Source organism: Notolepis coatsorum, assembly GCF_963971535.1.
Source record: "Notolepis coatsorum genome assembly, chromosome: 5".
NCBI classification, from domain to species: Eukaryota; Metazoa; Chordata; class Actinopteri; order Aulopiformes; family Paralepididae; genus Notolepis; species Notolepis coatsorum.
This window is the reverse complement of record NC_140169.1, coordinates 69,148,782-69,168,312: the sequence shown is the minus strand read 5'-3', so window position 1 is coordinate 69,168,312 and position 19,531 is coordinate 69,148,782. Positions and strand designations below refer to the sequence as shown.

Sequence of the window (19,531 nt, the reverse complement as noted above, 5' to 3'; positions counted from 1 at the left end):
TAAAGTAGAAATTAAGTACAAAATGCAAACAAGGAGGTCCAAATCAAAGTTTATTTATGAAGCACATTTAAAACAACCGCAGTCGACCGAAGTGCTGTGTAGAGGTCAATAAAAGGCAAACACAGGCAATGTGGCACAAAAACATACCAGGGTATATACAGCACAATACAACAATACAAGAAATACAGTATGTTAACATAATTGGATACATTTAATTTTAGATTTAGATAAGAATGTTATTGTCTATAGTTGTGTCTTCTTCTATTACCCTGCCCATACCTGTACCTCCCTTCCCCCGTGCTGCTATTTCGCCCCAAATGTCCAGTAAATGAATATCTTATCTTATCTTAAATGACATGCTGGTGCTCCAGTGGGACACCTAGTGGCTCAGTGGTATATAGCATGTGTTGTAATAATAATAATAATAATAATAATAATAATAATAATAATAATAATAATAATAATAAACGTTTATTTATAAAGCACCCTTCATGCAATAGAGAGCAGCCCAGAGTGCTTTGACAACACAAAAATAAAATGTACAAATGAATAATAAAATGCATGACTCAGTAAAACAAATTGCATATCACAAGCAATAAAACAAGTAGAACAAATAAAAGAGAGTTAAATAAAATGATTAAAACAAAAGGAATATTAAGTACAGTTAAAAGCCAGGTTAAAAAGATGTGTTTTCAGATGCTATTTAAAAAGGTCCACTGAGCCCATCTCTCTAATTTAAATGATTGGTCATGACACTATAATCCCATATGTTATGATTTGATGATATGTGATTTTGTGTGATGGTTATCTCTTGATAGGATTCTGTGTTAGTGAGTGATGGCCCCTTCAATTCATTATTACTTAAGTATTATTTAAAGGTGCTATAGATAACATTTTAAAGTAGAGTCATCTTTTTTTTTGTTATTGTTTATAATAAATCCACAGAGCTTTTAGAAAGGTGCGGAATAAATTGCTTTCCCCCAAAAAAGGGTTGATTAATTCTAGTACTGTCAGGCGATTAAAAAAAATTATCTAATTAATTACAGGATTTGTAATTAATTTATCTAATTAATCGCATTTTAATCGCATAACCATTTTAGTACTGTATCTACAAAACCTTCTGTTTAATCATCTTCCATTTATTCATTTGCTTAGATTTTTCAGGTCTGGTAAATTTTTCAGTCAAAGATAAACATTTATTTATTGATATTCTCATTTGGTTCATTACAATTTACTCACGCCTAGTAACAGACACAATATATATATATATATATATATATATATGTTTTTGGTAGATTTCTATTGTTTTTACTACCGGGCAGTCCGGTTGAGAGAGAGAGAGAGAGAGAGAGAGAGAGAGAGAGAGAGAGAGAGAGAGAGAGAGAGAGGAAGAACGGGAGACAGAGTGGGGGGGAGACATTCGGTAAAGGACGCCGGGTCCGGTAACCGAACCCGGGTTGACCGTTTCGCGACACAGCGCGATACATGGTTCGCCACTTGGGCGCCCAGACACAGTATTTCTGACACTGGGAATACATTCCCTGAGATCCATAGATGTCCCTAGAATCAGATACCAAGAACATGCAAATGGACCATATTAAAATACTGTAAATGTGTATTCTACGTTCTTATGGAATGAATGAGATTAAAAAATATTGAAATTTAAAAAAGGAAAAAGAAAAATATTCAGTTAATTTTCATAATGCGATCATATGCTGTGTAATCAATTAATCTAATTAACACGATAAACTGACCCTAATTCATTCATTTATCATTTAAAGATTTTTGGATGTTTTTTAATGTTGTTGTTTACATGTTGCGTGCATGTATCCTCTTTCGACTTCCCATTTCCCCACGTGGAATGCACCAGAAGACATGCTGTTGCTCTAGTGCGACATCTAGAAGCTGAATGTCATCTATAGCACCTTTAACCATTTCACTACCACACTACAGACAGCAGTGAAAGGGGTAACCTTCTGTAGTGTGGTAGTGAAAGGTTAACCGTCTGCAGTGTGGTAGTGAAAGGTTAACCGTCTGTAGTGTGGTAGTGAAAGGGTTAACCTGTAGTGTGGTAGTGAAAGGTTAACCGTCTGCAGTGTGGTAGTGAAAGGGTTAACCTGTAGTGTGATAGTGAAAGGTTAACCGTCTGCAGTGTGGTAGTGAAAGGGTTAACCTGTAGTGTGGTAGTGAAAGGTTAACCGGCTGTAGTGGTAGTGAAAGGGTTAACCTGTAGTGTGGTAGTGAAAGGTTAACTGTCTATAGTGTGGTAGTGAAAGGGTTAACCTTCTGTAGTGTGGTAGTGAAAGAGTTAACCGTCTGTAGTGTGGTAGTGAAAGGGTTAACCGTCTGTAGTGTGGTAGTGAAAGGGTTAACCTTCTGTGGTGTGGTAGTGAAAGGGTTAAACTAGTGTGGTAGTGAAAGGGTTAACCGTCTGTATTTCGCAGTGAAAGGGTTAACCTGTAGTATGGTAGTGAATGGGTTAACCGTCTGTAGTGTGGTAGTGAATGGGTTAACCGTCTGTAGTGTGGTAGTGAAAGGGTTAACCATCTGTAGTGTGGTAGTGAAAGGGTTAACCTTCTGTAGTGTGGTAGTGAAAGGTTAACTTTATGTAGTGTGGTAGTGAAAGGGTTAACCTTCTGTAGTGTGGTAGTGAAAGGGTTAACCTTCTGTATTGTTGTAGTGAAAGGGTTAACCTTCTGTATTGTGGTAGTGAAAGGGTTAACCATCTGTATTGTCGCAGTGAAAGGGTTAACCATTTGGTAGTGTGGTAGTGAAAGGGTTAATTATGTTGTATATAACCCCCCCCCCTGACCCCTGACCCCCCGCTGAGCAGAGTGAGCCTGGACATGATGTCGGTGCAGGCCAACACGGGGCCCCCGTGGGGGGAGAAGAACGCCACGGCCTTCTGGAGGGGGCGGGACAGCCGCAAGGAGCGCCTGGAGCTGGTGAAGCTGGCGCGGGCTCACCCCGACATGGTGGACGCCGCCTTCACCAACTTCTTCTTCTTCAAACACGACGAGGGCCTGTACGGCCCGCTGGTCAAACACGTCTCCTTCTTCGACTTCTTCAAGGTGAGCCTGTGAGTGGACGGCACTTTTTCATTTTTTTACTTTCTTTGTGTCTTCTGTCTTTTCCAGGGTTCCCACTAGTGGTCTGCAAGGGCCTTGAAATAAAGCCCGAGCCCTGCCCGAGCCCTTGAACTTCAGGCCCTGCCCGAAAATAAGCCCGACTGTAAATAATATTTTAAGCCCTAGCCCGCGTGAAAACCCGGAAAAAATTATTATTATTATTATTATTATTATTATTATTATTATTATTATTATTATTATTATTATTATTATTATTATTATTATTATTATTATTATTATTATTATTATTATTAAAATATAATTTTTTTTGTATTTGTTTTAAATATTCGAAACACGGTTTTATATGAACGTAATAAATAAACAAAACTAAGAAGCATTTACATAGCCTGTTTCGCAATGCCGTCTCTCCCAGTGCTCGCTTATATAGACTGACTCACACTGTCACACATCAGCCTCTAAAACGTATTGAAGGCTATAGAATCTTCTTTGACACACGCACACACACACACACACGACACACAATAGCCTACTCAGTCAAACAAACAAACAGAAAACAGAAATCAGATTTCGAGCAGAGCAACGTAATGAAAATCACAACAAAACAAGTAGCAGTCGCGACCCAGCAAATAGTAAACATCACTCACCAGACGTCAGCAACGCGTTGAACACCGTTAACAAAACCGGCTACATACATCCCAAGAACAAATTAAAACGTTCGCCAACTGGCTATATTCCAACACAACCAATCGAGTTGAACTTGTCCCCTGAGTTCTCTCTGCGCGCTGCAGTAATTACATCCAAATGTTTCTCTGGCGCAAAAGAGAAAGCGAATCTTAAAACGAAGGTTAACATATAACCCTAGTTATATAAATAAAAAAAATAATAAAACGCAATAAAAAAAAATTAAAAAAAAAAACGGCGGTGCCCGGGCCCGGCCGAGCCCGAATTATTTATTAAAAAAAAAGCCCTACCCAGCCCGAACCCGCCGGGCCGGGCCGGGCCCCGTCGGGCCTGGGCAAGGTTGCTGTGCACTAGTTCCCACGGGGTCTTAAAAAGTTGTTTAAATGTGTTTGGGGGGAGGGGGGGGGGGGTGTCCGGGCTGCAAAATAAATGATCTAAACTAAAATGATCTAAATGATCACATGGGTATACAGTACATACAAAAGCACCTTAACCGTTTGTAGTGTGGTAGTGAAATGGTTAACCTTCTGTAGTGTGGTAGTGAAAGGGTTAACCGTCTGTAGTGTGGTAGTGAAAGGGTTAACCGTCTGTAGTGTGGTAGTGAAAGGTTAACCTTCTGTAGTGTGGTAGTGAAAGGTTAACCTTCTGTAGTGTGGTAGTGAAAGGTTAACGATAGGTTATGTATATAACCTAGTTATATGAGTATTGGCTGAGCGTCCCGCTCAAGCCTATTGAGATACCCCTTATCTCCTGTACCTACTGTACTCCACCACGAAACAACTTGTACACCCACACCTGACCGGGTCCCGCCTCTATGGAGGCGTAGCCTATAAGACCATGGCCCTGGTCACCAAACACCCTTCCTCGCCAAAATCCCGTTCCAGTAAAAGATCCCTCAAAAGGGAACTCAGGGTCATATAACTAGGTTATATACATAACCTATCGTTATATTTCGTATGGCTTATCGCGTCCCGCTCAAGCCTATTGAGATATGGGTTAGAGCGGACGCGAGACCCGACAGATGTACCCCCTGAGGACCCGTAAGCCCACATCAAGGGGTGCGGGGAGCCCTGTCACCCCATCCTTCCTAACGAAGGGGGGGCGCAGTCAACTCCACCTGAGTGCGAACAAGAGGGAACTAGAACCCCTTGAACACACAGCACAGGCGGAACCACGTGTGACCTAACACAGGGGTTCCCAAACTTTTCAGGCCAGGGCCCAGAAAATAAGGCGTCAGAGAGCCGCGGCCCAATGCACATCGTCTGGCTTTTTTTTTTTTTTTTTTTGCCAGGCGACCGATTTTTTAAGCCAAATATCACTTCAATCCTATTAAGTTAGTTCAAGTTAGTTATTCATTTATATGTGCTATTTATGAGAGGGCTAACTTGTTGCAAAATAATAATGATAATAATAATAGCCTCATTAAAATACTATTGTTGCTTCGGTTGTTTTCAGCGTTTTATGTGCATAATCTGTTATTTAGTTTGAAATGTTCGTTGAAATAAGTAGATTTTTCGTTTTTGTTTATTTATTAAGTTAATATAAAACCATATAGTCACATTTTAGAATACAATAGAAAAGAATTTTAGAATACAACTAGAAACACTGTCCTGGCCTGCTTCTAAGTTCAGTGGCCTGACAAAAAAAATTTAAATAAAAAAATTAAAAAATTAAAAAGTAAAAATAAAAAAAATATTTTATTTTATTTTTTTATTATTTTTTTAAAATCATCTCGCGGCCCACCCGTGGCTGCTCGCGGCCCACCTTTGGGTCGCGACCCCGACTTTGGGAACCACTGACCTAACACACTGTGGCCCATACCCACACACTCCTGCTACCCTACCAAAGGACGGGAAGCAGGAAAGGCCACAGACCCCAGAACCGCCTGGGAGACAGAACCCCCGGTCATGTCCATGAGGTAAAACCTTACAAAGGGGCCCGGGGAGGACCATGAAGCTGCAGCACAGATGTCCTCCACCGAGGCCCCACCCAGGAGAGCGGCAGAGGCAGCCACCCCACAAGTGGAGTGCGCCCTGATGCCCCCAGGGGGATCCTGCCCAGCCAATGTGTAGCAGAGGGCAATGCCCTCGCACAACCAATGGGACAGGCGCTGTTTCGACAGTGCCTTACCGGCACGAGAACCACCGTAACAGACAAAAAGCTGATCGGTAACCCTGAGGTCCTGAGTACGGCTGAGGTAAATCCCCAAAGCACGGACCGGACATGACAGGTGAAGGCCTGCATCTAACTCACTAGTGTGAGGAGGAGGACGAAACGCCTGAACCACAATATCCCGGGAGCGGAAGGAACTCCTCTTAGGCATGAAAGCAGGATTAGGTCGCAGAGTGGCACCGCAATCGGCCCGAAAAGACAGGCACTCTGGACGTACCGAGAGAGCACAGAGCTCACCCACGCGTTTAGCGGAAGTGACAGCCAGCAGGAACGCGGTCTTGAAAGACAGCCGTTCCAACGGCGGCTGCTCGAGCGGCTCAAACGGGGCCAAGGACAACCGACCGAGGACTAATTGAAGATCCCAAGTCGGAGCCAAGGAGCGTTGCACCGGCTTAACGCGTCGAGCGCCAAGCCGGAAACGCTTCACAAGAGGGTGGCTGAACAAAACAGTCCCCTCAATTCCCTCATGATAGGAGGATATAGCCGCCGCATATACCCTCACCGTCGAAGCCGACAGTCTACCAAGAAGAGACTGGAGATAACTCAGGACAGCATCCAGGGGGCAGGAGACTGGGTCCCAGCCCCCCACCTTACACCACTCTTGGAACGCACGCCATCTGCCCACGTAAACCGCGACAGTGGAGGGAGCATGTGCACTCCGGATGGTCTCAACCACCGAAGGGTCCATTCTCTCCAGACTCACCCTCCCACCAGCCACACCAACAGCCGTTGGCCCAACATCGGAAACTGGAACAGTGACCCGTCGTGCTGTGAGAGGGCCGTCGCCGACCAAGGAATGACCCAAGGAGGAGTGACCAGAAGCTGGATCAAGACCGGGAACCACACTGACTTGCCCCGGTCCGGCGCGACCAGGATCACCGTCCTGCGCTCCCTCCGTATCCGCTCCAACAGCTGACTCAACAGCTGTACAGGAGGAAAGGCGTACAGAAGACCGGGCGGCCATGGAAAGGTCGAGAAGGCATCCACCCCCAAGGGGGGATGATCTGCTCGACTGAGCGAGAACCACAAGGGGCACTTGTGAGAGCGTCGGCACGCAAACAGATCTACCGAGGCCTCCCCGAACCGATCCCAGATCTGTCTGACTATGTCAGGGCGGAGTTCCCACTTGTCGTAATGAGGACCGCCCCGAGACATCATATCCGCCCCCATATTCTCTGTACCAGGAATGTGGAGCGCCCTCAGACTGTGCAGCCTGTGGGATGCCCATAGCCAAAGTTCAACCGCCGCCCGGAGCAGGCGGATGGAACAAGTCCCACCCTGCCTGTTGATATACGCCGCTGCCGTCATACTGTCTGTCCTGACCAAAACGTGTTCGCCTACCACCAAGTGGTCGAACCGTTTGAGGACCAGGAGGACCGCCTTCAACTCCAACACATTGATATGCGGGGTAGCTGGGCCAGCATGACCCGTCCAGCTGCCCCCCACTGCGTGGGTCCGACACGTCCCTCCCCAACCCATGAGAGAGGCGTCGGTGAAGACCGTGACGTGTGAGCTCCTGCTACCAATGGTGAGGATACCCAGCCTCCTCCAGTGGGCAAGATCTCCCCATATCGACAAAAGAACCGTCAACCGTTTCCCTTTGTCCCTCACCGGATCTATTCTCATAGAGAGAAACCACCTCTGTATCCTCCTCATGAAGAGGAGGCCAAGAGGAACCACCGTGTGAGCAGATGCCATAATGCCTAGCAGACGCATCACTTGCAGCGCCGTGACCGTCCCTCCCAGACGGAAACCCCCGAGCGCGTGACGGAGAACCACCCGACGCTGCTCCGAGAGGGTTGCAATCATGGGCCTTGACCTCAACGTCAAGCCCAAGTACTCCACCTGTTGACTGGGAAGAGGGGTACTCTTCTTCCAATTCACAGCAAAACCCAGGCTGGTGAGGAATTCCACCACCAGCCTGGTATGAGACCTGGCAACCTCCTCCGAACGACTGAGGAGTAGAATGTCGTCGAGATAGAATAGAACTCGTAACCCCCAACGACGTAAGGGCTCCAGCGCAGTCGCCACGCACTTGGTGAATGTGCGGGGAGCCAGAGAATAACCGAACGGCATCCTCTGGTACTCGTACGCTACGCCCTGAAACAGGAACCGTAGGAACTTCCTGTGAGGAGGGTAAATGGGGATGTGAAAATACGCATCCTTCAGGTCTATGGAGGTGAACCAGTCTCCCCTCCTGACAGCAAGCAGAAGGAGTTTGACGGTCAACATTCTGAATGGTCTCGCTACAATCAACCGATTGAACGTGGACAGATCCAGTATAGGTCTGACCCCCCCTGTTTTCTTGGGTATCAGAAAATAACGGGAGTAGACGCCTGACATTGCGTCCTCTCTCGGAACCACAACGACGGCCTGCTTTGCCAACAGAGATTGGATCTCGTCTGCCAGGGCTGTCACTGCTTCTGACCCTGATAATAGGGTCGGCACCAAACCTGAGAACGGAGGGTGGGGTTGTGCGAACTGCAAAACAAGCCCCTCCCTCAACGTTCCCTCTATCCACCCATCCAGACGGCATTCTTGTCGCCATATGTGAAAATAATCCCACAGCGCACCCGCTGTCAACTGACGCTGGGCCGCAAGGAACAGTAGATAGTTGGCCCGGTCCCTCCCGCTGTGCGACGCACCCAAGGGGGACCCCGACAGAAAGGGCCGGTTTGATACGGGAGAAGCTGTCATCAAACTGGTTGACACACACCCCCCCCCTGAACACCCCTCTAGCGCATGCTGAGGAGTTGTTCCGCAGCTAGACACGCAAGGCATGAGGACCCCATGGGCTCCTACACGCCGAAGCCCTGCAGTGATATTGCTACCACCCAAATCACGCTCGCCTCTCCTTTGCAGACCACTGACACTGTGACGGGAGTGGGAGGCATCAGCGCGATACCCCGCCTGGCGAAGGCGAAGCCGGGGTAACCCTTGCTGTGCATTCAACAGAAGAGGCCTCGAGTCCCCCTGCTGACCACTGTAGCTAGTGGCAGCTGTAACACCAGGCTCATCCAACACACAACGTGTGGTGCAGGAACCACGCGACGGAACATTCTCACGGACAGACCCAGGCTCAGCCATCAACTGGGTGTCAGCCCCTGTCCCCATGAGAAGTGAAGAATGGGGCCGCATACGCTTCAAGGAAGGTTCGCGGCCCGCAGCCAAAGGAGAACGATCAGAGCCCCGCTTCCGTGGGTAACAGAGAGAGGATTGAACGGGGAGCGGGCTGCTCGCGGCAAAGTGACGACGGCTTGTTTTACCAAACTCGAATTCACCCAAAATGGCCGATCCCTCGGCCGCCAAGGCTGTCGGCCTTGTGGTACCCTGTTGACTCTCCACCCAGGGCACCACTGGCGGGGGAAACATGGCCGCCTGTCGAGGATCTCGCCACAGTCGTTGACGAGACCGTGCTCCCACCTCTGGCTGCACAGCGTGAGGCGGTGTAGGACCCAGATCAACAACCGCCTGCGCCTCCACAGAATGCCCAAAAAGACTATCTGTGGAAAAAGGAGTCGTGAGGAGAGAAAACCTATCCTCTTCCCCAAGAGGAGATTGCTCCAACCAAACATGCCTAACAACCAACGTTGATAGCATCCTAATCCTCCCCGCAGTTATAGCTTGCGACTGAGTCAAGATCTCCATAACACCACAAACATGAACCATGCTTACAATGTCGGCTGGACCCAAAGTCCTACTACCCGACGCCAATGTGGATAGGAAACTAGCCAGCTGAGCCATAACACTGGCCGCCGCCAAATACCATCCTGTAGCAGTATACAACTCATCCGTCCATACTGCCACCCTCCGAGCCGATTCGCTATCAAGCATCGGCCGGGCGGGACGTCGTTCATCCCCGCCGGGGCACAGGAACAAAGCTACCTGGCTACTTAGCCACGGTACACCCGGCCTGCACCCTGTTGTTAGCCCGTTCACCTGTAAAAAAGGTAAATAGGACTCAGCGAAACCCCCCACATCAACCACCGACTGACCTTCATCAATGAAGCTGGTAAGAGGAGGGAAAAGCGGTATCCCGCGGCGGGGATTATTAGAACAACGACCCATTTCAGCGTCAACGTTAGCATTAGCAGAAGTAGCAGTAGTAGCATTAACGTTAGCAGCGTGCTCCAGGATTGCCAGGAAAACGTCCACTGCAGTGGAACGATCACCAAGCCGCCCCGGCCCTGGCGCCGAAACATACTCCACAGCATTACCAATACTGACATTGATGCCTAATGACACAGGCCTTACCTTTGTACAAGCCGACTTGATAGCCAAACCTTGTACGCTGCCCCTCGGTCTGCCGCCGTCAGCCGAGGAAACATCAGCACAGGCCCAATGTGTTGCTGAAACATGCTCCGAAGATGCCAGGGAAAAGCAAACCTCCGGTAAGCTTTCAACATTACGAACTTTCTCAAATTTTTTCATACTACTAGTTCTGTATCATTAGGGGATCCGCTCGGCATCACTCATGCACTCCCTCGCGTACGTGCACGCGCACTGAATAAATTCCACAAATGTACCTTTAATACCAGTATTCGTCTGACCACACCCCTCGTTAGCTTACCTTCATAAGCAGGTGTGTGGTCACCTGCTCTCCTCCTTCTCGCTTTCACCACAAGGAAGTGCCTCGGTAGTACCCCACTTGACGTGTTGTTAGTTGAAAAGAGTTGTGACGAGTTTACATTGTGCTTAGTTTTTTCTTCTCTCATATCTGTTATAAGGAAAAAGCTAAGTCATAATGTCTTCTTTGGAGAGTAGACCTACTCTTCACCTGCGGTTCTCCATTCCCGCCTCTGTCGTGCGTTTTGGTGCTGGGCTGCTGCCACTTTCGTGGTTGCCGACCCAGCCCAGGAGACAGCCGATGGGTAGTTTGCCTCTCCGAGGAGTCGGTGCCGTCGCTCCGGCGATGGCCTGATCTCGACTCTGGTTCCTCTGGTTCCAGGGAATCGTCCGTTGGTGAACGGGCAGTTGTTTTGGGTCCGGAGGATTTGCGACGCAAACTTTTCGCGTCTGCCCGTTCACGTCGCAAGATGGTGGCATGCAGGCGCGAACGGCCTGGGTTTGGGGACTTGCTGGAGACCAGCGAGGATGCGTCCGGCTCCGGATTTCCGATGGAAACTGAGGACTTCATGGAAGAGTCGGACGGATTCTTGTTTGAAGGTCCTGTGGAGGAGAGTATCCCTCCTATCCAGGAAACACCGGAGGGGGGAGAAATGGCTCCTTGGGACGCCTTGTTCGAAGATGTCGAGGAACCACCTTGGCCTCATCAGCAGGATGCCCTACTATCAGCCACATCAGACTGTGGCTCCTTAACCAGTCGCAGCCTGCTGCATGTGAGGGATGCGGGTTCGGTGGAGGAAGGTCAGCAGGGGGAACTGCAGGCTTTGTTTCCCGAGCTCATGGCGGTAGCCGCCGCTGCAAACGGCGTGCCGCTGCCATTGCCTGCTCCTGTCCCTGACGATCTCATAGGTCATCTCTGGCAGCGTCGCCCGGTGAGAGGGGTGGATGTTGTCTACCCATTTTTCCCCTCAATGGGGGCCTATGTTCGTCAGGGTCAGGCGGTGTCTCACATCATGGGACTTACCCCCGCCTACGTACCAGTTACGCGGGTGTCGGGGTTGGTCAAAGGTATGAGAGAGGGCGTGCCTCGGCTTGATAGTCCGATGGCCGCTCTCCTCTGTCCGGATGTGGTGTGGGAACCATTATGCAAGCCGGTTCTCCATGGAAGATCGGCTATGCGATTGGCATATTGGGGTGACCAGTCATTTATCGCTGGTACACAATCGCTGGCTGCGGCTTCTAACATCGCCCACCTAGCTAGATTTGTATCGGGGATTATGACGGGCGGCATGGATCTGACCGAGGTAAAATGCGATCAGATCACCCAGGTGGCAGGAGCTGTCCTGCACCTTACCCAGGTGCTGGCCATAGCCTCGGGGAAAGTGCGCGCCCTGGCCACCCTGAACCAGCGCCACCTTTGGCTGGAGCAGGCCCGTGTGCCAGAGAAGAAGAGAGCCCCTCTTCTGACGGCCACCCTCTCCGATGCTGGTCTGTTCGGGAAGGCCCTGCGGTTGATGACCTCAACGTGCAGAGAGATGGCAGAGGAGAGATGCATTCTTCAACCCCATTTTCCGCCTCCCGTCCTTGCCGGTGGAGTCAGAAGGCTTCCACGACGTCGAGCTGCCTCCGTCGTCCCTACCACTGCCTCTACCGCCGCTGCTGGCCCCTCCAAGAAGGCCAGGAGAAGAGACGGCGCTTCTGCTACCGCCGGCCCATCCACGACCGGAGGAGACGGTAGGGAACGTCGAGACCAGCAGACAGTTACCTACCGTCCCTCCGGGGCTCCTTGGGGTGGCAAGACTCGAGCGGCGCGAGGTGGCAGACGCCGCTAAGAGTGACTTTTTCCCTCTGTGTCCCCTCTCCTCTACACCCTCCCCGGCCCCTTATGATTGTGTTTTTGTGCCATATACAATAAAAAGTTCCTCGATATAAGGGGGACTATGTTTTTGGCCAAACAAAAAAAGAAAAGTGTTTCTTCAACAAATCATATGATGGGGTTGCGTAAATATGAATCTGCACTATTACGTTGAGAGATGAGTCATGTTGTGTTACGAGATTAAGCAAGGTCTGCAAGCATACACTCAGTCGTAGGAGGTTCTATTAGCCTGACGCTCCACATGCAGGTAGAAACTGGTGGTATTCCATTGCTTAAACAAAGTATATGTGTCCCACAACGCTGTTGTGTTAGTTGCAGTAATACTCGTACACACACATTCCACGGCCTAGCCGTTACTCTCGGTCAGTGTTTTGCTATGTACGACATAGTCAACGGGTGTAGGATTCACACGCATGCGACTTGTTTTGTTGTAAATCCTGTTCACATTTTGTGGGTAGCGGGCATTGTATTAGCTTACGCTATACATTAGCATTCTACCGGAGGTTTTCAAAATGCTACAGTTGTTATTGTGTGTAGGGAAAGAAGGTTTTTTGTGAGGGGGTGTCGAATAAACCCCTCCTTCCCACTTGGTTGGTTTAGGAGTTTTTATCTCATTCTGCTGTGCCAGTCAGGGCCGAGCCGTTAGAACGTCTTGGCAGGGAGGGGGGGGGGGGGGGGGGGGGGGAGGGTTGTCCTGCCGACTCCTATTACAAACAGGAGCCGTGTGCAGGGTTTCCCCCGTCATAGCGATGTTGCTATGGCGACGCCTTCCGTGAGTTAAAGAGTGTTAAGGTGTCGAGTTAGAGCGTAGGGCTTACGGGTCTGCTACGCTCGATTTATGTGTAAACTTGAGTCAGTTGGTCACGTGACTCACAGTTGACATGTCTTTTTCATGACTACGACTCATGTGGGAAGGTTTCTGGGAGGGTCCGGTCTTTACTCTTTGACTAAAAGGAGTGACTGGATGTAAAAACATGTGAACGGGTTTTTTACTCCCAGCTGTGCAGTTGGGTTCATACGGGTGATGCTTCTTCTTTATTATTATAAAGAGTTGGATGAATCTATATGAATTGGAAATGGGGGACCCTGATGGAAACAAGACTAACGTCTTTCTCAGGTCTGCATCCCCTTAACAATTGTGTGTATTGAGCCGTACTGTGTTGTACCCATTCTGCAATCTGTTGGATAAAGTTTTCATTCATTCATTCATGGAGTTGGTTGCATCCCGCCCCTCTTGTCGTTCCCCTGGGCGTCTTGGGGATTCAATAAGATGGTCTAAATAGCCTATTATTGATGTGGATATGCCCAACGCACACATAGTGCTAGCTCAGGATGTTCTGCTGGACATTAGGAAACTGACTGGCGCGCCTTGGTTGCTTGGGGTTAAAACAGCGTTTTTATAAAGCAATTGGGATGGGGGTTTTCCTCTTCCGACGACCTGTGTGGTTGTCGACGGGTTCTCGTTCATATCAGGGGATGATAACGGAATGGATCTGAACTAGGGCTGGGCGATATGGCCTAAATATGATATCACGATATTTTCTGACCTTTCGGCGATACACGATACACATCACGATGTTTTTCTTTTTTACCCCAAACAATTCATTATGAGGCTTACCAAGACAGTATTTGATTTTGCAAGCTAACATTAAAGACAAAATAAAATACCCATGCATTTAGCATTTTTATATTATATATTAGATTTAGATTATTAGATTATATATTGCATATATTTAGCAATGAGATATTATATGATTTAGATATGAAATATGATGAATTGAAAATGGGGGACCCTGATGTAAACAAGACTAAAGTCTTTCTCTGGTCTGCATCCCCTTAACAATTGTATGTATTGAGCTGTACTGTACCCATTCTGCAATATGTTAATAAAGTTTTAAATCAATCAATCAATCAATCAATCAATAGCATTTTAATGAAACTACTGTATATATGTATGTCTCTAAATGTTTTGATGAATTGAAAATGGAGGACCCTTATGTAAAAAAGTCGAAAGTCTTTTTCTGGTCTTCATCCTCCTGTACTGTATTGTACCCATTCTGCAACCCTTTAACAAAGTCTTCACTCATTCATTCTGACGGAAACATATAATTTTGATTGACAGTCGAGTCTGCCAATTACGTCACAGCGCTTGCACCCGCCCTGCTGTTCTTAGCACCAATCGGCAAGCTCCTAGTTTTTTACTTCCTGAATGTCCTGTGGCTGAACAACGTCAACAAAGCTACTAACGTTAGCTCCCCGCGGCCGTCGAGTAGGAGACCAGTGCTCAACAGGATGACTAAATGAGGCATAATGATTTTACTACAACGAATGTTATAATAAAAGCCTTTCCATACATCTGTCTGATTGAAAACTTTATTAACAGACCGCGGAATGGGCATATCTCAGCACGGGCTGAGATATGAACGAGTAACGTGTGGACAGATTGACGCGACACAATCCTCTTGGGCAAAACATCACGATATCCACGATACGTTGAAAAAGTGTATCGTTAATGAACTGTACCCGATATTTATATAATATCGTCATATCGCCCAGCCCTAATCTGAACATATGTAGAAGGGTCTCACGCCCTGGGGGTGGGCCACCGGGCGCGGTTCGCACCGGACGTCTGAGTGGCGCCTTCTTTTTATGTTTAAGATCAACACGCATATCTGCCCCTTCTCCTGGAGTTGGCATGTCGGCGTGGTTAGGGCACGGGACTGGTTCTGGTCACGCTGGTCCGGATCAGTTGAACCCGTTGTCCGCCGGGGATGCAGATCTGCTGTTCTGGTACCCTGAGGGACTTGGGCTTTTTTCAGGGGGAAAAATGCTAGGTCGGTCCGGGTGTCGCAGGGTTAAGCGCTATGGAACCCTTGTTGGGTACATTGTATTCTACACTGTCGTAATGGCTTACGGCCGTGCCGACCTGTACACGCCCGATCTCGTTGGATCTCGGCCGCCACGCAGGTTGGTCTTTGTTAGTACTTGGTTGGGTGACCTCCTGGGAATACCAAGTATGGGGTGTTGGGGCTGGTTTTCCATTATTGCGCTCTTCTCTTACGCATGGCGAAGAGGGGCCTGTTGGAGTGGTCTTTGACCTCCTCGGGGGACCCTGTGCTCCCCGTATCACCGGGCCCGGTCCGAAGTGATGTTTTCGTTGACCCGTAGGCCCGGGATAACCCTGTTGGAAACTGGAACACGGGTACTACGGCAGTGCCGCAGGTGTGTTTTGGAGTTTTTTCCTGGGGGGTTATGGGACCAACCACTGCATAGGGTAACGACTAGGTGGTTGGTTCTCTGGTGTGTTGGAGCAGTGTCAACTCCCGGGTTAACCGGTTGAGGGTGCCCCTGCACGTTCATGACGTCTGCCAATCGTGTCAGCCTTCTCTGCCTCAACCCCTCTGGGTGGGGGTTTTTAAATGGAGGCTTGATCATGCAACAACGCCAGCATGCGCCCCTTCCGCCGGGGCGGCTGTGTTCAGCTGTCCCCTCTGGCGCCTGTCTCGTCCGCAGTCTCCAGGCTCGGGTTAACAGCCTGTTGCCTGGTTTTTCCCCGGTGCACTGCCTGCTTCCGTTGGTTAACCTTTTTGTGTGCTTACGGCCATGCTGACTGCCTGTTCTGCAGGGTCAGTGTGCCAGGTGGTGTACTATTGGGGGGACAGGGCTCGGCTGAGGGGCCTTTGTTCGAATACGCTGGCGATGTGGGGGGCGGGGTCACTAAGTGCCCACCTGGTGGGGTCTTGATGCTGGCATCATGGACTTCTCCGGGCCCCCGTTCCAGGGGGTCCAGTCCTTTTGGTAGGTCTGGGCCTTCCTTCGCGCTCCGCTGCTACGGCCTTGCCACGGGGTTGGGTTTGCCCTTGACCCCGTGTTTCTGGGGGCAGTAACGAGGTTGTTTCCTCCGTTCGTTCCCGGGTGGCATGCGGGTTGTGCGTGTGTGTAGTCGTGGGGTCAGGCCACGGCTGCTCACCCTGTGCGTTGAGTTGCTTGAGTGCCTCTTCGCACGGTCGGGTCCGTCGCCCTCCCGGGAAACCTCTAATAGGGGGGGTGCCCTCCATTAGGGGGGGTCGGGGGGGCTCGGCCCTCCCTGTTCTGATGGTTGTGGGGGGCCTTCAACGGGGTGTATTTGTCGGCCGGTGGCTCGGCCTCCCTATGTGCATGAGTGATGCCGAGCGGATCCCCTAATGATACAGAACATTAGGTTATGACTATAACCAAGTTCTGTTAATTAGGGGTGACGCTCGGCATCCGACGCCGCTGCAGCCCTTGACCTCACCTTGTGGTGAAAGCTTGGGAAGGAGGAGAGCAGGTGACCACACACCTGCTTATGAAGGTAAGCTAACGAGGGGTGTGGTCAGACGAATACTGGTATTAAAGGTACATTTGTGGAATTTATTCAGTGCGCATGCACGTACGCGAGGGAGTGCATGAGTGATGCCGAGCGTCACCCCTAATTAACAGAACTTGGTTATAGTCATAACCTAACGTTACATACGGTGCACAGCATCCAATATGATGGAACGAAAATAGAGGAAGGGTGTTTGGTGACCAGGGCCATGGTCTTATAGGCTACGCCTCCATAGAGGCGGGACCCGGTCAGGGCCCCGTTCCTCGTACCTGGATAACTGAGTTAGCCGGATAACTTTAACTGGATAACTGAGTTAGCCGGACTTTCCGGTTCCCCGTACCTGGATTTTCCAAATCACCATGACAACAGATCCAAAAGTTTGAGCCTGGTCGAAAGCAGGGTTTAAGTTCAAGTTAGCCGGATCAACCATCGCCACGCCCCCGCAAAGAAGTGACAGCCCGTTTCCTGAAATTATTCCCACAGTCTACGATCTGCATTATACCATTCTGAATTACGTTTTTGTGCTCCATTCTTCCAGAGGGGGCTTTTGAAATGTAAAATAGACCCAAAATGCTGATACTAAATTCACTTTGTCCTAAATAATGCACGTTATATATACCGTGGCGCTCGCTCGGTGCGATGTACACATTATGTGGTTATTTTAATTGTAACTGGGATTAAGATGTCTGATGAGATGCGCTGTTTGACGGATTTGAGAAATTGAATGAGCCGTTGACGTCACATTAATGAATGAGGATAAAGAGATGAAACTTCATTCAAAACAAGGAATATTCTAAACACGGGTCTCTCGTTCATTAATGTATAAACAATGAATTTATCCCATCTGGCACAGTGGCCCAGCGGTAGTGCTCAATCCTGGCAACCCAGCGACCGGGGTTCTAAACCCCGTCCTTCCAATATAATTTTTTGGAATATAATATTAATGAATGCCAAAGTAGCCTAGTTTTGAGTTAAAATATTATAAATCTACATGCATTGAGGATGTCATTCTTTATATAGCTCTCAACGTGCACCAAATTGAATTATTCCTATATTGCAAAAAGAAGGAAACTACTAGGTTTCGAACCCCGGTCGTCTGCGTGAAAGTCAAAAGACTAACCCGTTACACCACAGAGAAGATAAGTAAAAGATCGACATTACATCAATCAATGGGTAAGGGAGCCGTATCGTTATTCTGTATAACAATTTTACTAATTATTTTCGCTAGCAAGATCTCATTTGATTATTCAATCCAGCAGGCAAGTTTAAAGAAATATAATCTGATTGATTGAGGTAATGAGGGACTTAAAATTAGCCTATAGATAACGCATTTAACTTGTCGGCGAGGCGATTGAGCCGTACTGCAATATGTTAATAAAGTTTTAAATCAATTAATCAATCAATGCCGCTAGAGAATCAGGATTTCTGCGATCGACACCTGCTGTCTTCTCAGCTGAGGCGGGTGCGCGCACTGATCCTGAGAATCAAGTCTGGCTTGAGTTAACGAGACTGAATCCACCTTCGAGGAACAGGAAAATCCCGGCTTCAAACATCGGGTTAACTGAAGCTGGATAATGACATCTTGATCGACTTAGTTGAACCAGGTACAAGAAACAGGGCCCAGGTGTGGGTGTACAAGTTGTTTCGTGGTGGAGTACAGTAGGTACAGGAGATAAGGGGTATCTCAATAGGCTTGAGCGGGACGCGATAAGCCATACGAAATATAACCTTCTGTAGTGTGGTAGTGAAATGTTAACCTTCTGTAGTGTGATAGTGAAAGGTTAACCTTCTGTAGTGTGGTAGTGAAAGGTTAACCTTCTGTAGTGTGGTAGTGAAATGTTAACCTTCTGTAGTGTGATAGTGAAAGGTTAACCTTCTGTAGTGTGGTAGCGAAAGGTTAACCTTCTGTAGTGTGGTAGTGAAAGGTTAACCTTCTGTAGTGTGGTAGTGAAATGTTAACCTTCTGTAGTGTGGTAGCGAAAGGTTAACCTTCTGTAGTGTGGTAGTGAAAGGTTAACCGTCTGTAGTGTGGTAGCGAAAGGTTAACCTGTAGTGTGGTAGTGAAAGGTTAACCTTCTGTAGTGTGGTAGTGAAATGGTTAACCTTCTGTAGTGTGGTAGTGAAATGTTAACCTTCTGTAGTGTGGTAGTGAAAGGTTAACCTTCTGTAGTGTGGTAGTGAAAGGTTAACCGTCTGTAGTGTGGTAGTGAAAGGTTAACCTTCTGTAGTGTGGTAGCGAAAGGTTAACCTTCTGTAGTGTGGTAGTGAAAGGTTAACCGTCTGTAGTGTGGTAGTGAAAGGTTAACCGTCTGTAGTGTGGTAGTGAAAGGTTAACCTTCTGTAGTGTGGTAGCGAAAGGTTAACCTTCTGTAGTGTGGTAGCGAAATGGTTAACCTTCTGTAGTGTGGTAGTGAAAGGGTTAACCGTCTGTATTGTGGTATTGAAAGGTTAACCTTCTGTAGTGTGGTAGTGAAATGGTTAACCTTCTGTAGTGTGGTAGTGAAAGGGTTAAGTGACACACCAAGCAAGCACACTTATTACACACACACTGCTGCTATTTACACTGTAGAATAATTTCTTATTTTATTCATCCACTGTTTTTTTTACCTTGTATTGTATAGTTTTGTATAGATCGTTGTGTATTGTTGTCTACAAATCTACTACGGTTGGGGAGCCGGGAAAAACAAGCATCTCACGTTTTTCTGAATGTATGTACATTTAAAAAAGCTGTGACAATAAAATAATCTGAATCTGAAGCAGTACGGTAATAGCCTATTAGTTCCCTCCCGACGATTCATA

General features: G+C 48.2%; 1 protein-coding gene across 2 annotated transcripts in view; it reads left to right on the top strand.

Annotated features, from left to right (window-relative positions):
- poglut2 (protein O-glucosyltransferase 2) overlaps positions 1-19,531 on the top strand; it is a 126,683-nt gene that overhangs the window by 34,230 nt on the left and 72,922 nt on the right. For both annotated transcript variants that reach the window (XM_084313760.1, XM_084313759.1), the window contains exon 6: positions 2,834-3,071. In XM_084313760.1, coding sequence (XP_084169886.1) covers positions 2,834-3,071 — 238 coding nt within the window. The remainder of the gene's footprint in view (positions 1-2,833; positions 3,072-19,531) is intronic.